General features: G+C 39.4%; 1 protein-coding gene across 2 annotated transcripts in view; it reads left to right on the forward strand.

Annotated features, from left to right (window-relative positions):
- The window catches only part of atp10d (ATPase phospholipid transporting 10D), a 53218-nt gene that overhangs the window by 10318 nt on the left and 23160 nt on the right, over window positions 1-19740 (forward strand). For both annotated transcript variants that reach the window (XM_028565584.1, XM_028565585.1), the window contains exons 4-11: window positions 1483-1687; window positions 7555-7640; window positions 8463-8569; window positions 13551-13682; window positions 15070-15182; window positions 16297-16549; window positions 17989-18206; window positions 18724-18915. In XM_028565584.1, coding sequence (XP_028421385.1) covers window positions 1483-1687; window positions 7555-7640; window positions 8463-8569; window positions 13551-13682; window positions 15070-15182; window positions 16297-16549; window positions 17989-18206; window positions 18724-18915 — 1306 coding nt within the window. The remainder of the gene's footprint in view (window positions 1-1482; window positions 1688-7554; window positions 7641-8462; window positions 8570-13550; window positions 13683-15069; window positions 15183-16296; window positions 16550-17988; window positions 18207-18723; window positions 18916-19740) is intronic.

Raw genomic sequence — 19740 nt, forward strand, 5'->3', positions numbered from 1 at the left:
TATTTAAGGCATTACTTATATTCTGATCCAGCAGCACATTTACAAATTGCTCCTGAACTGTTTTTACTGTTATTGTTAGAAGCCATGCATGACATCCACCCCTCTGTGGTAACTTATTAATATAATTGCACATTGCAACATTATGTCTTTATATTGTATTTAGATTGCAAATAAAAAAAAAACGGAGTATTTTATCTCGGAGAACCTCATGACCTGAACATGTACAGTACCTACCTGAATAGTTACAGTAATTCCTCTGCCCTACCTGGAAATGGTTAGACAGTATAGAATGTGAGTGTAATAATTAACCACTGATTGTATCCACGGTATGTGTGAATAATACATGTCAATCAAAGCAGCACTTTTTCTCTCTGAGCTTGTAAGAAGAAAGCAGACTCCCTGTTGGCAAATAGCACTTTCATAAAATTAATTTGACATATAAATTACAGTTTTATGCCATTTTAAAGTAGTTGGACCTCTCTGTGGCATTTGATACTCTTAGACTGTCTAAGATGTGCAGTAGGCATTCAGCGTCTTGCAGTGGTGTAATTCCTATCAGCAATATAGATCAGGTTAAGTTATAATTGTCATTTTTCTTCCTCTACTGTCTTCTGCGGTGTTCTCCAAGGCTCCATCGTAGGCCCTTTTTTATTTGCATTATATTTGTGCAACTTCAACTTTAAACTTTAACCTTATTATCCCGAAGGAAATTTGATCTGCAGCAGGCATCAAATCACATCAAGGTATACATGACAAACATCAAATATGACAACAGCAACAAAATACAGAACAATTCCACTCCACAAATTAAAACAAAGTGCACCTACGACACTGAACCAGAATCTAAAAAAAACAACCAAAAACATTAGAATCACAGGAAATAAACACGTTAAGCCAAGCCAAGTGCTGTACATAAAAAAATAAAATAAAAAAAACTGACTTACTCCCAGTGGGCTCTGTGTTTTGGAAAAACAACATCCTTTAGCCATTGGTACGCTGAAACGCAGCTATAATTCCCCTTAAAACCGAGTCAAGCACATAACCATCACTCTCTTTTAAGCTGTGTTGAGAATGTCAAATGCTGCATGACCCAAAATTTCCTCCAGCTTACTGAGAATAAGATGGAGGCCTTTCTTATCTGTGTGGTGACTTGTGGAGACTATTTTAACATGCTTTGATTGCCACATATCACAACTTGAAATGTAGCATAGTACAAGTACAAAGTAGCATAAATGGAAATACTCAAGTAAAGTCCCTCAAAATTGTACTGAAGTACAGTACTAATTGTCCATTTCTACCGCTGTCTGGGATCTCTCTGTACTGTGTTCAATAAAGTAAAAAGTAAGCCTTTATTGCTAGTAAAGTCTCACAAAATGGACCACTCTGGATCTTTTTGCCATTTGAGTGTGTCAATGTATACTATAACCTCATGTTTTTCTTAGTATTTGATCATTTGCCTGAGACGTTTTCTTCTGTCCATAGCAAGCAGAAAGCCTACATTGACCAGCGCTGGAAGGATGTGCGAGTTGGAGACTTTGTGCGTCTGTCCTGTAATGAAATCATCCCAGCTGACATGCTGCTGCTGTATTCCTCTGACCCGCGTGGGGTTTGTTACATTGAGACCGCCAACCTGGACGGAGAGACCAACCTGAAACAGAGACAGGTGGTTTCAGACCTCCCATTGCAGGTAATAATACACAAAGTGGATTCATAGCTAAGATGTGTCTTTGTTTTAATGTGTGGCCGGCTAGAGCAAACATTGTTTTCGTCCTTTTAAATTAAAGCTATAGTGCGTAGTTTCTGTCACCCCCATGAGGAATTCTAAGTAAAGACAACACTGTCGGCGCGTCCACATGATACAAACTTTCTGTGGTCGCGCACGCGCCCCCACCCCTCCTCCACGCAGTTGCTAGTAACCAAGGAGGACACGGAGGATTAAAAAAACATGATGGACTCTTCAGAAGGTAAATATCTTCATTTGCGCGGGAAAGTCACCGGACGACACAATCTTCTGAACAAAGCCATACTGAGAAATCCAGAGAGAGTTGTGTGGAGCTGATAGCAACTCATTTGGCAATGGCTTGAATGTAGTAGACGTTCAATCATATGAAAAAATTACGCACTAAAGCTTTAACTTTAAATGCATTTATACATTTGCGATTTCTGCTTCCCAAGGACTCACAACCATTTAGAATGTTTTTTTACTTTATTACATTTAAACAAAAAAAATTTCTTCAAATTCAATTCTTATCGCCAATGTAACTTTACAAACCCAGAGTGAATTAAGAAAATATACTATTATACTAAATTAAATAATGAATAAAAAAACACAATTCCCGATACACAATTTCACATGGCAATACATGTGGTTAAAAACTTGACAAATCAAATCTAACAAAATGAAGAATAAACAAATGACTCAGCAGGAAAGCCCAAACATTCACTCGACAAGATAAATTAAATCTTTAGAAGTTTTTATGCGTACCAGACGCGTCAGATGGTTTGTGATATGGCGAGAATCCAGCTGCCATGCAAGTGAAACTTAAATCATCCATCCAAACTAAATTTAACATTATGGTAACCAACCTAAATCTTTCTCCCTTAACTTTAGAGTTAATTAGTCTTTCCCACACATATAGAATAATTGACTAAAAGTGATTCAAACCATCAATAAAATGGGAACTAGAGTTATCCCTTACTCCTGATGCCTACTTCTGAACCAAATTTGCAAAAACATCTTATCCATAATTTAAATGCGAACCGACAGCTCGTACAGTAGAACATACTCTGCAGAGTTGGGATTTTCTTCAGAAATGCGATTGCACAGCACACAAAATCACCTGGATATCTATGTTTACGCTACCTGGCACTACACATCTCTCTTCTTGGGCTGCCACTGGCCATTATCCCCCTCACTCTGCTTACTAGGAGACATATCAACAATTAACCTGAACAAAATAAGCAGATGAGCAGGTGGGACCTTGTATAGTGGCCTCGGGCACCAGTACACGAATGTTTGTGTGTGTGAATGGGGTGAATGGTGCCTGTAGAGTGCTTGATTGCTCACTAACACTAGAAAAAGCGTTATATAAATACAACTTTATAAATGCTGGCGATTTACCATTTATCCTCCTACACTGTAAATCAAGGAACACTAAAAACATACACTGTTCATACATATAAAATGTATCCGTTGGCTATCAAAAAACATTGCAACAGAACCACACTTCATCTGGTCATCTCTCATTCAATTCTTACAATCCTGATTCCATTAGTCTTCCATTGGTTTTGCCTGACCACTAATCATAATTTGAACACATTTACATTTGTATCAATACTTACACCTACATTACATTTTCATCTACTGTAAATATACATACACACACACACACTAACACACACATACACATTCATCGACAGAACAAGTCATAGTGGCAAATAGAATGCTGCTTTGAAAACCAAAGTTAATCATAAAAAAAGGATTTAACACAGAATTCTTTATGTAGTCACCGGTGTCCCCGGTTTGAAGGTGATACATCTAATAGAGTTCTTGATGGAGATGTTTTGATATCCTTTGATATCTTTGTTCAGCTTATAGATGACATTTGTTGTAGAACAGGGGATCTTACCTTTTATCATTATCATTAATGCCATTAATAGGATGGTTAAAAAGATAACTCTTTGTTGTGCGACGGCTCCTAGGCCTCAAGACCTATTAAGTCCCTTTGGTTGCTGGGATCTGGGGATTGGCTAATAGGGACTGATTAACTGAACTGGATGAACTGATTACTCGCATGTCCATAAATAGGAGTGCCCGGGCAGTCACTCTTCCTCTCTCCCTCCTCAAGGTTGCTTGGTTTGTTTGTACTTTGGGTTGAGTTCCTTTTGCGTTCTAACATTGCTACACCTACACACATCCATACACTACACACGTTGCTGAGAAACTGATAACATGTTAACCTTTTAAACATTGAGCAAAGGAAAAGCCCTCATTTAGGGTCTTCAAACTAAACTCGAAAGTCATATGTGATACTCCACCCCAACATAACAAGGAAAAGAATTGCTACCAAGGTCTGATTTAACGAGCCCCCATGTCATGACCTGCCTCAAAGACCTGACAAAATGTGGAGAACACACGTTTGCTCAAGTAAATCAAATTTATTTAAATAAACAAAGGTAAACGTTTATCAGTAATGTATGTAGTGTATGGATGTATGGTGTGTGGTTTGAATCGCTTTTAGTCAATTATTCTATATGTTTCGGGAAGACTTGCTAATTAACTCTAAAGTTAGGGGAGGAAGATTTAGGTTGGTTACCATAATGTGCAAACCATCTGACGTGTCAGGTTAGATTTAAGTGGCATACATAAAAACTTCTAACGATTTTATTTATCTTTTCGAGTGAATGTGTGGGCTTTCCTGCTGAGTCGTTTGTTTATTCTTGATTTTGTTTGATTTGATTTGACCACATGTGTTGCCATGTTGGAAATTGTGTGTCGGGAATTGTGTTTTATTACTCATTATTTCATTTAGTACAATAGTGTAAATTACTTAATTCACTCTGGGTTTCCCCGGTTTGGTTACTTGCATCAATATTTTCAAGTTTATATATATATTTCAAGTTTTTTTTCAATATTTTTTTGTTTCAGTTCAGTTTTTTGTTCCTTGTTCCTTCTTTTTATAAACGGAGAATGAAGGGAGTCGGCCCACAGAAGAGTTGCGGATGACTTTGGAGAATCATTTAAAGGTGCCCTGCCACACATATTTCATTACTTTGTTGTAATGTCTGAAGTTCTACAATGAACTCTAAAAAACATTTGTGGCAAAAATGCCTCAGTTACCTTGTTTCAAGCCATTCTAGCGCGGTATAGAAAGCCTACAGGAAGACAAGCAAGCTACCGGTAAGCTGTTTGAATCTGATTGGCTAACAGCTAGCCAATGAGAGCCTGGCTGTCAGAATCCTTTACCAAACCCAACTGGGTGAGCTAATGAATAGTAATGAGCTCAGGCAACATGATGTCAGACTGACCAGCTTTTGGAATTGGCCTGATTTCTCTGCTTATTTCTTTTCATTGGCTAGAGCTGACAGGGGAGGAAGCAGTTCATTTTCACATTCACACCATAACACAAACACATATGGACCTCACATATTTCAAAAAAGGAAAGTAAAAACGGTATTGTATTGCAGGGCACCTTATAAGAAGGATGATAGAGTTAAGCAGCCACCAAGTGTAGGTTTCATTTGTATATGGTAGAAATCCACCATATCCTCTGCTTTGATGGAAGAGGAAGTGGTCTGTTTAAAAGCAATGAAGAGCTTGGCCGACAGAAGCAGTTCATATTTTTTCATTCTCTTGTTGAATCCAGCCTATTGCTCTCACAGTCTGGTTCTCAGCTTATCTTCTGAGCTAAGTCTCTTTGATCACTTTTGAGGCTCGAGTTTGTGGTAATTAGGGCTGTGCTCGATTGAAGAAATTCTTAGTCGACTAACACTCATTCAATTGTATCAACTAATCGATTACTTGATTTAATCGAAAGAGCTAAAAATCTGAGTTTCTCCGCAAAGAGTCATGTAAAAGCACTACTTTAACTCTTGTGTTTACCGGAAATGTGCTCGTACGTTTCTTGGAAATAAGTCATTCAGCATGAAAAAAGCATAAAACATGACTAATGGACTAAAGAAATCTAAGTTGACTAAGACCAAAACGACTGATTAGTCGACTAATCGACTAAGAGGGAGCAGCCCTAGTGGTAATGTTGTTTAATACCGCATTGTACATCTCATTTACATTTATGAAGGATCAATACTATTCACAATTTTAATATACTGTAAGTAGGGCTGGGCGAAATGGAGAAAATCGCAATATTCTTGATCAAATATATCAACATTGCGACAATATTGTAGGGTTGACAACTGGTGCTTTCACAAAGTATCTTTTACAATGAGATTATAGATAAATGAACGTCAATAATGTGGTAAACAGTTTCAAGTGAAATTATATACATCTTTTTCCAGCTACATTATATACTGACTGTGTTTACAAGCATACACAACAATTGTGTTATGTTGAAACAAATCTGCAATTCTTCAAATTATATTCTCTCCAAATGTTTCTCAACAGACTTTCTGAGAAATTTGAATTAGTATGGGCTTGTTTTTATCAATTTAGACAACGCAAGTGTATATCACTTTATCTCGATATATGATTTCATCACGATATGAGCCCATTGAAAGACGATTATCATATTGAATTTTTGCCCAGCCTTAAATGTGGGCCTACTGTAGGCTAAGTGTGCCATTTGCAGCTGTATTACCGTATGTAGCAGATTACGTGTTCCATATGAAAGGCCTTGGATCAGGACTGACTCACTCCAGGCGTAAAAAGCACAAAAGGAACTAATGAAAAGCTTTTGTGCACACACACCTAACTGAAGGTGACATCTTGTGGAAAAGAGAAACCGATTTTTCTGTCAGCAAGAGACACATGAATGTACACAGTCGCACTAAGAAGGCAGGTGGCTCTCTTTGCAGCTGTCTGCTTCTACATGCATCAACTTTTTTTAAATGTCACCAGTCACGTCACTCTCATTCTCGGTGGATGTCAATTGGCAGCCTGATTTGCATATTATGTTTCAACACATCTGCTCTGCCATGAAAGTCACAGATAAACAGCCAGTAAAAAGTGAAGACGCAGGAGACGACATCCCGTATCGCCTCATCCGAATGTGTTGACGATACGCTTTTGTCCCGATTCAAGTCTTTCACAATACATGGGTGCTGATTCGATTTGTATTGCGACTTTCATTCATTGCAATTCTAGAAGTATTGCGATTCGATAGTATTAAGTATTGCGAGTTTCTTTTCTTTCTTTAACAAAAACCAAAGTTGAATAATACACTTCTAGAGACAATATATCATGAGACATTTCTAAAAACTGATTGTTTTCTAAGAAGAATGCACATCACATGTCAGTCAGTAAAACAGTGTATTTATGTTAATGGTTACATCTGGCCTAGCTGCTCTTGGTTATAAAGAAAACAAACAAGATGCCCCGCAGCACAAATTAAAATACATTTCACAGAAGTGCAAAGATAATACAAATTTATAATCTCAAGAAAATAATTGAGACTGTCCTTAACGTCACCAAGTCGGAAAGACCTGTAGATTAAACAAAAAATATAAAAAAAAATAAATAAATAAAATGTTTTTTATTAAAACAAAACCAGATAAAGTGCTGTAAGGAAACCTTATCGAGCCAAGGCGCTCTTGAGCAAGGCACCAAACCCCCAACTGCTCGGGGTGCCTTTCCATAGTCAGCCCGCTCCCGACTGACATCTCTCCATTAGTGCATGTATAGGTACTGAGCATGTGTGTGTAATTCAGGCCTGTGTGTAATGTGTATAATAATAACAACAGAGTGAAAACATTGTAATTTCCCTTGCGGGATTAATAAAGTATAAATTATTATTATTATTATTATTATTATTATTATTATTATTATGTGTATGTATCTGCAGGTTTTGATTGGATGTGTTGTGTTTGTGTGTTTTCCAGGGGGAGGAGTTCTCCCTCGAGAGCTTCCACTGTCGTGTTGAGTGTGAGAACCCCAACGATGACCTCGGCCGGTTCAGAGGTTACATGTGAGTTACACCCTGTGCGCGCCACGAGATTGATATATAGTGTGGGATCAGTAGTGTCGATAACTAAGTACATTTACTCAAGTACTGCCCTTAAGTACACATATGAGGTACTTGTACTTTACTTGAGTCTTTTCTTTTCATGCCACTTTCTACTTCTACTCAGAGAGAAATATTTTTTTTTTTTACTCCATTACATTAATCTGACATCTTTAGTTCCTAGTTACTTTACAAATTTAGACTTTTGCACAAAGAAACCCATGTAGTTTATAAAGTAGGATATGTTATTATAAATGAAACTACCCAACAATATAACTGCCTTTGAGTCCAGCTGAGATGATTGGACCATTAGACACCCAACTGTTTGGATCGTTTCCGGTTTCTAAAATGGGAGTGTTTTTTTGCTTCGAGTGCTCTAACCTTTAATACTTTAAGTACATTTTCCTGATGATACTTTTACTTAAGTAACATTTTCAATGCAGGACTTTTATTTGTTAACAGAGTATTTTTTACAGTGTGGTATTAGTACTTTTACTTAAGTAAAGGATCTGAATACTTCTTCCACCGCTGTATTTTCATTTTGTTCATAATTGTTTTGTGTGAAGCACATTGTATGAAATGTGCTATATAAATAAAGTTGACGTGACATGACTAAGCTCCGGCCTCTTTCTGTGTGTGTGTGTGTGTGTGTGTGTGTGTGTGTGTGTGTGTGTGTGTGTGTGTGTGTGTGTGTGTGTGTGTGTGTGTGTGTGTGTGTGTGTGTGTGTGTGTGTGTGTGTGTGTGTGTGTGTGTGTGTGTGTGTGTGTGTGTCTGTTGTTCCACAGGGAGCACCCCGGCGGGCTTCGCGTCGGCCTCCATAACAACAACCTCCTGTTGAGGAGCTGCACCGTCCGCAACACTGAGACGGTGGTGGGCATGGTGGTCTACGCTGGTAAGAGCACAGCATCGCTTACAAAACATCTGACTATTAGCACCTCACATCGGCCTAATCACTGCACTCGGTGAGGAATACATCACCTATTTGAAATAGAGATGGTCCGATAGCGATACCAGTATCGGTATCGGTTCCGATACTGCCTAAAATGCTGGTATCGGTATCGGGAAGTACTGGAGTTTATGCACCAATCCGATAGCCCTAAAGAAAATCTACGTTAAATTAGTTTATTTATGTTCTTTTTCCGTTATAACTGCCCGTCAAACTGGAGAATAAAAGAAAGTTCTGTTGCATTCATTGTTTGTGTTTGTTCATGTTTTACAAAGAGTTTAACCTGAGCCAGACCGACAACAAAGATAGAAATCATATCACATCCATACAGGGATAGTAGTATACAGTTGTTAAAACATAATAAAATATATGACACACTGGTATCGGATCGGTACTCAGTATTGGCCGATATGCAAGTTCAGGTATCAGAATCAGTATCGGGATGCAAAAAATGGTATCGGACCATCTCTAATTTGAAAGAGAAGTTACAGGTGGAGCAAAGTGAATGTTTACCCACTTTACTCGTGCAAATGGGATCCTGTGGACTGTTTGTGCAGTCTGTACACTACAGACAGCTAATATAACGTATAATAATAATAATAATAATACATTTTATTTATATAGCACTTTACATGGTACTCAAGGACACTTTATTTTTACAGTAAAACCAGCACATATACTGTAGCACATTAAAATCAAATCCAATCAAACTTTATTTCTATTGCACATTTCATATAAGTTAACATAACACAATGTGCTTCGTACAAAAAAGTACACTTACAAATAAAACACTTTATACATAGTATACAGAGGATATTAGGCACACGCACACAAACGCACACACTTAAAAAGATCACCACTGAACAGCGACAAACTCTGTTAATCATAAACCTTTGTAAAAAAGGTTTTTATCCCTTTTTTGAAATGTTCAGTGTGGAGGCCTCTCTCAGTTCCACTGGCAGGGTATTCCATATATTTGGGGCATAGACACAAAAAGCAGCCTCCCCTGCTCTGGAGTTACAGTGAGGGACAGTTAAAAGACCACTGCCTGTGGGTCTGAGGAGTTGCTGGTTCATATATAATGAGCATGTCTCTAATATACTGAGGTGCAAGGCCATTGAGAGCTTTATATACTAGGAGCAGAATCTTAAAGGGACGGTTCGGAGTAATTTCACCCTAGGGTCCTTTGCACCATGACCTCGAGCCCCCCACCCCCCTCTTGGTCGAACATTGGGCCAGTTAGTGCTATCAGCCGAATGGCTTAGTGCAGGCGCCAATGGAACCAAAGGTGTGAAGCGAGACTACTAGACTAGGGCTGTGTCTTTCTAAGACATCGACCGACTTGTCTCTGAGGCACATTTGTCAAACTGATAAGAGCGCAGCGGTGAGGAATACATCACCTATTTGAAAGATAAGCCTGCAGGTGTCCCCCTAATGAGGTTACAGTGGAAACACAAAGTGAATGTTTACCCACTTTACTCGTGCAAATGGGTTCCTGTGGACTGTTGGTGCAGTCTGTACACTACAGGCAGCTGACATGTAACGTAGGACTTATCTCTTACAGTCCTATTTTAATCTAGTACGTTCACTTCAACAAATCTAAGAAAATCCACAACTGCACAAATCAAACTCAACACTCACCAGGAACACTCTCCTTTCTCCTCTCGTCTCCAGCGGACGTTTCTTCACCTCACTTTCACGTCCACTTGCATCTTTGCATGGACTTCATTTGCTACCGAGCCTCTCGATTTGCTTGGCGGTCAGTCCGAACACACCATTGAATTGTGCGGTGGTTCGGTTCAAATGAACTCTGGCGTCTTGGCTCTCGGTCTGGTTCCAAGTCTGTGGTATGACAGGAAAACAGAGCAACCACAGGACTAGATGATGTGAGTTTAGCATGAATTCAAAGGCTGGACAGCCATTAGAATTCCCACTCTGATTATAAACTGTCAAGAGCGATCTGCGTAAGCAATCTACAGGAATACAGTATTTTTTTTTTTAGAAGTTAATTTGGTAACTATGGTAACACGTTTGCATGTTAGCACGTGAGTGCTGGGAATTTCCCTGATACGTCGGACAGTTCGAATCAGGGTGTGTTAGGGAGTATTTTTTAAACAAGGAAGTCGATCCGGAAGTCGATCCGGAAGTCGATGTAGGACCATTTTAGGACGAGGGGAGAACACTTATCTTTGTTTGACAACATTAAAAGTAAAGTTAGGGTTTGCTGTTGGCTTCCCGACTCATTTTTCAAAAAGACAGTGAAAAAAGGAGAGCGATCCCACTGAGAAGCCCCTCACTGCAGTGTGCAATCCAGCGCCGCTCTTCCCGTTTCCTTCCGACTCACCTGTGAGTCACATATTAACTATGGAAGTTAAGTGAGACTACTAGAGTAGGGCTGTGTGTTTGCTGTGTCTTTTTTAGACATTGACCGAATTGCCTCTGAAGCACGTGTCAAACTGAAGGCCCGTGGGCCAAATTCGGCCCCTCACAAATTTTAAACCGGCCCATATATAAATTTAGGTTCACAATAAATTTTGGCCCACCTAGTTTTATCGCTTTTTCTGACGTTTTTGCCACTTTTGCTGACGCTTTTGGCATTTTTTTTCCACTTTTCCGAACTTAGTTTTTCCAATGTTTTTGTCGCTTTTTTCTATGGTGGCTAAAGAACTTTTTTCTGACTTTTTTAGGGCTATATGTTGACCAAACTGTCAGTGAGAAGGCTATATAATCCTGTCAAAGATATTTGACTTTTTTTAAATAAAAACAAACTATACATGTCTGGCCCTGGATGTGATTCTTATTTCTCAGTGTTGCCCTTGCCCACCCCTGCTCTGAAGTGTTCCAGTATGCCTCGTCATTCAAGACCCAGTTTCAATACGTAAGGAGTAAATCTCATCAGCGTCAGTGAGCCAATCAGCATGCTTCTACCAAGATCTAGTAATGCTTTTGATTAGCTGTCTAACGTCGTAGAGTCCTACGATACACAGAGACGCGGCTCACATAGTAGGAGCTAAAAAAAATAAATGCAAATATTTGTGCGGTAATGTGTAATGCTGTCATTTTTTTTTTTTTTTTATAAAATTAGTATGAAAAAAATCATTTAGGAACCGGTATCAAAGTAACGGTATCGGGTGAGGCTAGCACTAAAACTCGCTTCCCTCCGAGTAATAGGCTAAGTATTAAGTCAGTATGATCTTGAGATGGACCAAAAAGATGATTTGTCCTAACTAATGTTCAGATCTACAGTTGTGAAAGAGACCTTTTTTTTTAAACCTGTATTCCAGGGCACGCGGATGCTTATGGCCTGTGTCAAAAAGCCTTCCATGACTTATTTGTTCTATCTCTTATCGGGGCTCGAAAATACCACATGCATATGCACGGTACTGCACGTAAATTTATTTCCTTGTAGCGGCCATTCTGAAAACATTACATGTAGCAGCCAGTCAAGATGACTGAAAGGGAGAGTAGGGACATATAGAGCCCGTATGATGGGCTTGTTTGCAATCTACAGATCTATAGTATTTTTCAGAGAGCCAGAGCTTATCTATTTTCACAGACAGTCTGTTTCAAATGGACTGTATGCTGATAAAAGTGTAAGTGAACACTAGCTCCTTTTGTTACTGTTCTGAGTAGAGATAATACAAGTGGAACCAGTCAGATGAGTGGAAGCCACCAACCAACTACATTCAGGTATTTTATACACACAATACAAATTTTGCCCACAGACTGAAAAGAAGATGGAGGTGGCCACAAGTCCAGTATACAGTGTAAACATGACACTGGTCCTTCAGTCATGTCATTCTCTGAGCTATGCTTCAGGCATCTGGAACTGTTTCAATAACTAGAAAATCCTTTAACCATTAAACATTAACACAAACATATACAGAAATGAACGGTTGTGGATAAAAAGTCAGCATTTTGTGTTTCTTAAAGTGCTCATATTATGCTTTTTGGTTTTTTCCCTTTCCTTTATTGTGTTATATATCTTTTATATGTTATAGGTTTACAAAGTGCCCAATAGGGCAATTGTCCAGCTTGTATTTACCTTCACAAAAGTGCTCGTTTTGCCACTGACAGGCTCAGATTAATATTCTAAGTGTCTGGCAACATTATGGAAAGGATTTCTAATTTTAAATCCTTTCTGTTAAAGAGAAGTAAGATTCTTATTCTTAACATAAAAACATCCGCAAAATTGCGTTCACTAAACCCACCAGACTCCATGTAAATAAACAGTCATTTTAGCATCGTAAAATACACTTCATTCAAGTTGACATAAACAAAATAAAACAATGAAAAACTGTATTGGGTTGTCTTTCCACTTTTCCAATCATCGCAACTCAAGTTTTGGTTGAAATAAACACATAGTTCACCGGTTTACACGTGAAAATATGTTTGCTTTATACACGCTAAAAGTATTGCTTTTTTAAATGGAGTCTGGTGGGTTTAGCGGTAGCGACTTCAGAGCTGTTTCTGGTTAAACAGAAAGGTCTTAAATAGGTTTTAAAGGTCTATCTCTGTAGGGATGCTTTCCATAATGTTGTCAGACACTTAGAATAACAATCTGAGTCTGTCAGTGGCAAAACAAGCACTTTTGTGAAGGTAAATACAAGCTGGAAAATTGCCCTATTAACTTCCATTGTAGCTTGTTTTGCCGCTGCTCACTGCAGCGATCTCGCTTAATACTGGACCAATGTCAAAGATTGTTGTTCCCATCAGACACTTAGACACAAAAACATAGGAAAATAGTCCATGTTGAAAAAATGAACGGTAGTTACCCTTTAAGCCTGGAGGGCCACCAGGCTTGCAATACACTAGGGGAAACCCTGCACGTTATTTAAACTCCTGCTACATTTTCAGTGTTGCTGATGTAATTGGTTGTGTATAACTGAGCATGTGTGGTCTGTTCTTCTCCCACTGTGTGACTCAGGTCATGAGACTAAAGCCATGATGAACAACAGCGGGCCGAGGTACAAGCGCAGCCAGCTGGAAAAGCATCTGAACACAGACATCCTGTGGTGTGTGCTCCTGCTCATCATCATGTGTCTGACGGCTGCTATAGGTGTGTACCAACACAGCTCTAACTTCCCAACACAGCTATGAACAGCAGTGGTGGAATGTAACGGAGTACATATACACAAGTACTGCACACATAAGTACAAATGTAAGGTCCTTGTACTTTACTTAAGTCTTTTCCTTTCATGCCACTTTCTGCTTCTACTCCGCTACATTTCAGAGAGGAATATTGTACTTTTTACTATCTGACAGCTTTAGTTACTAGTTACTTTACAAATTTAAATGTTTGCCCACAAAACAGATGTAGTTTATGTAAGAAATTGCAAATTAAACTACCCAACAACATTCAGGCCTACAAGTCCAGCTGAAATGATTCGACCATTAAACACTTAATTGATGGACAGAACTGTTTGTATAATTTCCAGTTTCTGAAATGTGAGGATTTTTCTGCATTAAAAACATTTAAAAAAAACATTCTGCATTACATTCCGGCGCAAAATGAACCTAGGGGTTAATAACATATGTGTACCAAGTTGACCATTCTCTGGGATATGTTTTCATGCTAATCGAATGTCTCTGTAGCTTGAAACAAGCTATCGCAAACCAGTGATTAGCTTGTAGTGCTAGCACTCAGGGCAGAGGGTAAATCGCTATTTCTATACCACTAACAAGGCTCAAAATAGCACCACACTTCCACGGTAGCATAATGAGGGTCCCTACATGTAAACCGAAGCATTGAGAACTTTGTAAGTGCACAGACAGTTTATTAAAAAAGATAGATCATGGTTCGACTGGTCATGCCTGTTATCCAAGATGGCGCCGCATGTAAACATGAACGGTACTCTCTTTATAATCTATCTTTTTAATAAACTGTCTATACACTTACCAAGTTCTCAATGCTTCAGTTTACACGTAGGGACCTTCATTATGCTACCGTGGAAGTATGGTGCTATTTTGAGCCTTGTTAGTGGTGTAGAAATAGTGAATTACCCTCTGCCCCGACTACTAGCATTACAAGCTAATCACCGGTTCGCGGTAGCTTGTTTCAAGCTACAGGCACATTCGATTACCATGAAAACATATCCCAGAGAACGACTTTTAATACTTCAAGTACATTACCCTGATGATACTTTTACTTAAGTAAACTTTTCAATAAAGGACTTTTACTTGTAACCGAGTATTTTTACAGTGTGGTATTAGTAGCTTTACTGAAGTAAAGGATCTTCCACCGCTGCGTATATCTGGCAGTGTAAAACAACATGTAGACCACTGGAGAGCCAGTTTTCCAATGGAAAAAAACAGTCACCAAAACAACAGTGACAAGAAAAGAACCACTGAACGCCCCAGAGGCGTGAAGGGATTGAACCAGGTCCAGCTTGCACCTTTTAGTTGCTCAGAGTGATGAGCCGCTCCGGTGTCTCTGTGTGTTTCAGGTCACGGCCTCTGGCTGAACAACCTCAAAGACCCTCTCTTTCAGGTTGATACGGAGACGTCTCCAGGCCTGGCTGGATTCTACGTCTTCTGGACCATGATCATTGTGCTGCAGGTAGACACTAAGTCCTTTCAGTCCCAGATCAACAATTGCATTTTGCAGTGCTTTCGAAGGTGTAGGTATTGTAGTTCTTTCCATCAATAGTCCAAATATAATTCGCTACAATGAGACCAACATGCAAGTTACTGTAGTTTGCAGCCAATCTAGACACCAGTCCTATAATGCCAATGAATTTTCTTTTTTTTTGACGTTGTGATATACGTAGGTCTTAAATTTAATTCATAATGGTATTTAAAAAAGGTCTTAAAAAGTCTTACAATTGGGCGCCTGGGAGCTCACCTGGTAGAGCGTGCGCCCATATACAGAGGCGTAGTCCTCGATGCAGCGGTCGCGGATTCGATTCCGACCTGCAGCCCTTTGCTGCATGTTGTTCTCCCTCTCTCTCCCCTTTCATGTCTAAAGCTGTCCTGTGTAATAAAGGCCTAAAAATGCCACAAAAAAAGTGTCAAAAACTTAAATATAATGTCAAAAAAAGCGCAAAAATATTTAGAGAAATGCGTCAAAAACATTGGGAAAAAAGTATCAAAAACTGAGTCGAGAATGTCAGAAAAAACGTGGAAATAGTTTAAAGTTGCCCTGCCATACAAAACCGTTTTTACTTACATTTTTTGAAATATGTGAGGTCCATATGTGTTTGTGTTATGTGGTGAATGTGAAAATGAACTGCTACCTCCTTTGTCAGCTATAGCCACTGAAAAGAAATAAGCAAAAAGACATCAGGTTGCCTGAGCTCATTACTATTCATTAGCTCGCCCAGTTGGGCTGGGTCAAGGATTCTGACAGCAATGTCAGAATGGCTTGAAACGAGGTAACCAAGGCATTTTTTCCACAGAAAATGTTACAGAGTCCATGGTAGAACTTCAGACATTATCACAAAGTAATGAAATACGTGTGGCAGGGCACCTTTAAAAAAACTTAGAAAAACCTGCCAAAAAAAGGGTGTAAACTCAGTCTCACATTACCCTGGATGCTCATGCGTCTCTCCTCCGGAAGAAAAAAGCACCAAAAGCCTTAAAAACCTTCAAAACAGTTAAAAAAGGTGCTAAAAAATACATGTTACATTTGACTTGGTAAAACCTGTAGAAACACTATGTCTATGTCCCAACAGGTGCTGATCCCCATTTCTTTGTACGTGTCCATTGAGATTGTCAAACTGGGCCAGATCTACTTCATCCACAATGACTTGGCCCTGTACAACAAGCAGCTGGACTCCAGGATTCAGTGTCGGGCCCTCAACATCACCGAGGACCTAGGTCAGATCCAGTACCTGTTCTCTGATAAGACGGGAACTCTGACAGAGAACAAGATGGTGTTCCGCCGCTGCAGTATCTATGGCGTGGAATACCCTCATGAGGAAAACGGTAAGAACTGATAACATGCTAGAATGTATTTTGGTAAATTGACCGGACGCTCTCGCTGTTTTAACACCCCGCGGCTTCGCGTGAAAATAGACCTGGCGCGTATCTTTAGCAGAGTGGCGAGCTGCTTCACGCACGCTTCTGGGACACGCCGTGGCTAGGACTGCACGATATTAGGAAAATATCTTATTAAGATTATTTTGACTGATATTGCGATTGTGATATGATTCACGATATTGGAGGGAATGATCATTTTTGTATCATTAGTCTGATTTTCATTGAAAAATATAAAAACATTATTATTGTGTGATTTTTATTTTTATTTTTTTTTGCGAGGATCTGTACCAAACAAAGATTTTTTTCCTTTAGTGTATAGGATAGGATTTGCAGGCCCACGACGTCTCTGCAGCACCTCAATCTTTCATTCAGAATGGTTTGACACATATTTTGCCTTTAACAAATATTGCAACCCCCCCCCTGCAATTTGGATATTGCACTAGTCCATATTGCGATTTCGATAAAATTGCGATTAAATTAATTGTGCAGCCCTAGCCATGGATGGCGCAGCTGGTGGAATACCAAGCCTTGACTGGAATGGCCGTGATTGCTCGGGGGGTCCCCACGCCTCTGGAACACAGCGCGACACGCCCGGTGGAGAATAGTAAGACTGTCATCTACCTCTGTTACAGTACGTGTATATTACAGACATATTTTTACAGTAGTGAGGAATCACCTAATTAAAGCAGATGTCCAGCGGGAACAATGGGAGGTTTCGGGGCATAGGCATATTTTAATGGATTATTATCGGCTTAAAGGGGCTGTTCGCCCCAAAATCATTGTACCTGATTTATCAATCTAGATTGTTTTGGTGTACGTTGTCCAGTTTTGGAGGTATCGACCGAGGTCTTTGTTTAACGTTCAGTATTTTGAATCAAGAAACTGGTGAAAAATAGGATTTCAACATGCCAGATAGCCATCGTATTTAATGAGCATTTACGTAAACATAAGTATCACATCGGATAGATAGGACTTGTATCGGGATCACGGCACAAAACAGGCTTTTTTTTCTTTTTACCCATTTACAAAAACATTCTATATCACAACTATGACAAAAGAACGTTTTTTTTTAAAGACATTGAAAAAAGTGACCAAAAAAATCTGAAGAAGTGACAAAAAATCCCCATCAAAAACATCGCCAAAGGTGACAAAAACTTGTTTAAAAAAATGACAAAAAAGCGACAAAAAAAACTGGTCAAAAAATTGACAAAAAACATAATAAAAAAAAAAAAAAACGTTGACAAAAGTGTCGAAAAAGAAAAACCAAATGTTGAAATTTTGACTCAGAAAAACTCAAAGTTGCGCGGTTGACGGGAAGGCAACACAAGGGTTAAGGAATCAAGTGTAGTGTGTAAATGCTCTGTGTTTGCGTTGCTCTGTGTCAGCTCGGAGGCTGGAGGTGTACGAGGCGGAGAAGAGCGAAGAGGCGGGCCGCTCTGTAACTCTGAAGTCGGGCTGCAGCGGCAAATCCCTGAGCTGTCGCTCTCTCAGCTGCCAACGCAGCTCCGTGTCCCTGCACACACTCGCTGCTGAGTCAGAGGAGGAGGAGGAACAACTGTCCAATCCCATCCACCCAAGGACCAACGCCTTCTGCAGCCGTGTGGTCAGACTCACACATGCACACACACAGACACACACAGACACACACACACACACACACACACACACACACACACACACACACACACACACACACACACACACAAACACACCATAGACCTATCATTTGTGTACTCACATCCAAAATTGAGAATCTGTTACAACTAATGCAGCTGATTTTCACACTGTTTTCAAATGGACGATATCCACTGATTGCCCAGAATGTATTTATTGAAAATAAGTACTATGGATGCATCTATTTTTTTTTTCTTGAATATTAAAAACAACAGGTCAAACTCACAAGCTGAATAAGACCAAAAAAAAAAAATATATATATATATATATATATATATATATATATATATGAAACCCCAAAAAATACATTTTGTTGTGAAATAGTTTTCTTCTCCTCTCATTCTCTTAAATGCCATCTATTTTACCGCAGCTTTTTGCGATTTGAAAACTGCATTTGTATCTCTAGCCGTGACGGGTAATGTCGTGCTGTCTGTGTGTGTGTCCAGGCGAAGGAGGTGGTACCGGACCCCGAGCTGGTGAGGAAGTTGAACTGGTTCTGCTCTCCGGAGCTGGCTCTGAGCGACGGCTCCTCTGGGACTCCGTCCAGCCTGGAGCTCACCTACATCACCGACTTCTTCCTGGCTCTGGCCATCTGTAACAGCGTGGTGGTGTCCTCGCCCAGCCAGCCCCGGCACGTGGTGAGTCCAGGACATCTGCCAGGACTCGTTTTCAGTTTACGTAGTTTGTAGAGCCCGACCGATAAAGGATTTTTAAGGCCGATGTCGATACAAATATTTAGTGATTTAAAAATCCCATATTCGGATATATCGGCCGATATATATATATTACAAAACAAAAATCCAGAAACGCGTAACAAAACATAAACAGATTTCCCTAACATTAATTATTTGTAGTTATTTATGAGTTCTCACTAAAATAATATGATAATGCAGTTTAAAAATAAACTTGTTCGTTTTATTGTCACAACAGAACAGAGGAACATCAAAATATTAAAGTTCTGATAAATAAAATGTATGAAAATACAAACTTAAGATATGAAACTTAGGGCGGTTACACACTGGCTGCGTGGCGTGAGCGTGGCGTTTCTGTTGCGTGTCAGCTGTGTGGCGGCTGCGTAGATTTTTTTTTTGGTCTTCACACACCGGAGGCGTGTCTGACGCGGTGCTGCTGCTGCTAGCCTTGTCTGGACACATGGATGTTTCCCATTGATAAAATGAAATACCGTGTTAAACATAAACATATACTGATCTGATTACAGCAAAGACAACGTCGGCAGTATTGACGGCAAAATAGGCTACAGGATATTTCGTTCTGTATTGACCGGTGCAATATTAAAAAATCTGAATTTATATCTGCATTTATGTCAAAACCTAGAGACTTTCAAACATCAACATGTCATTTATTAGTATGTAGTCGTGTCTAAATGACATATGAACATCTTTTCCTATTCGTTTGTTGTATTTCTAGCAGGCACGCATTTTCGGCGCAGCACGGCTCGAGCT

The sequence above is a fragment of the Perca flavescens genome, chromosome 20, assembly GCF_004354835.1.
Source record: "Perca flavescens isolate YP-PL-M2 chromosome 20, PFLA_1.0, whole genome shotgun sequence".
NCBI classification, from domain to species: Eukaryota; Metazoa; Chordata; class Actinopteri; order Perciformes; family Percidae; genus Perca; species Perca flavescens.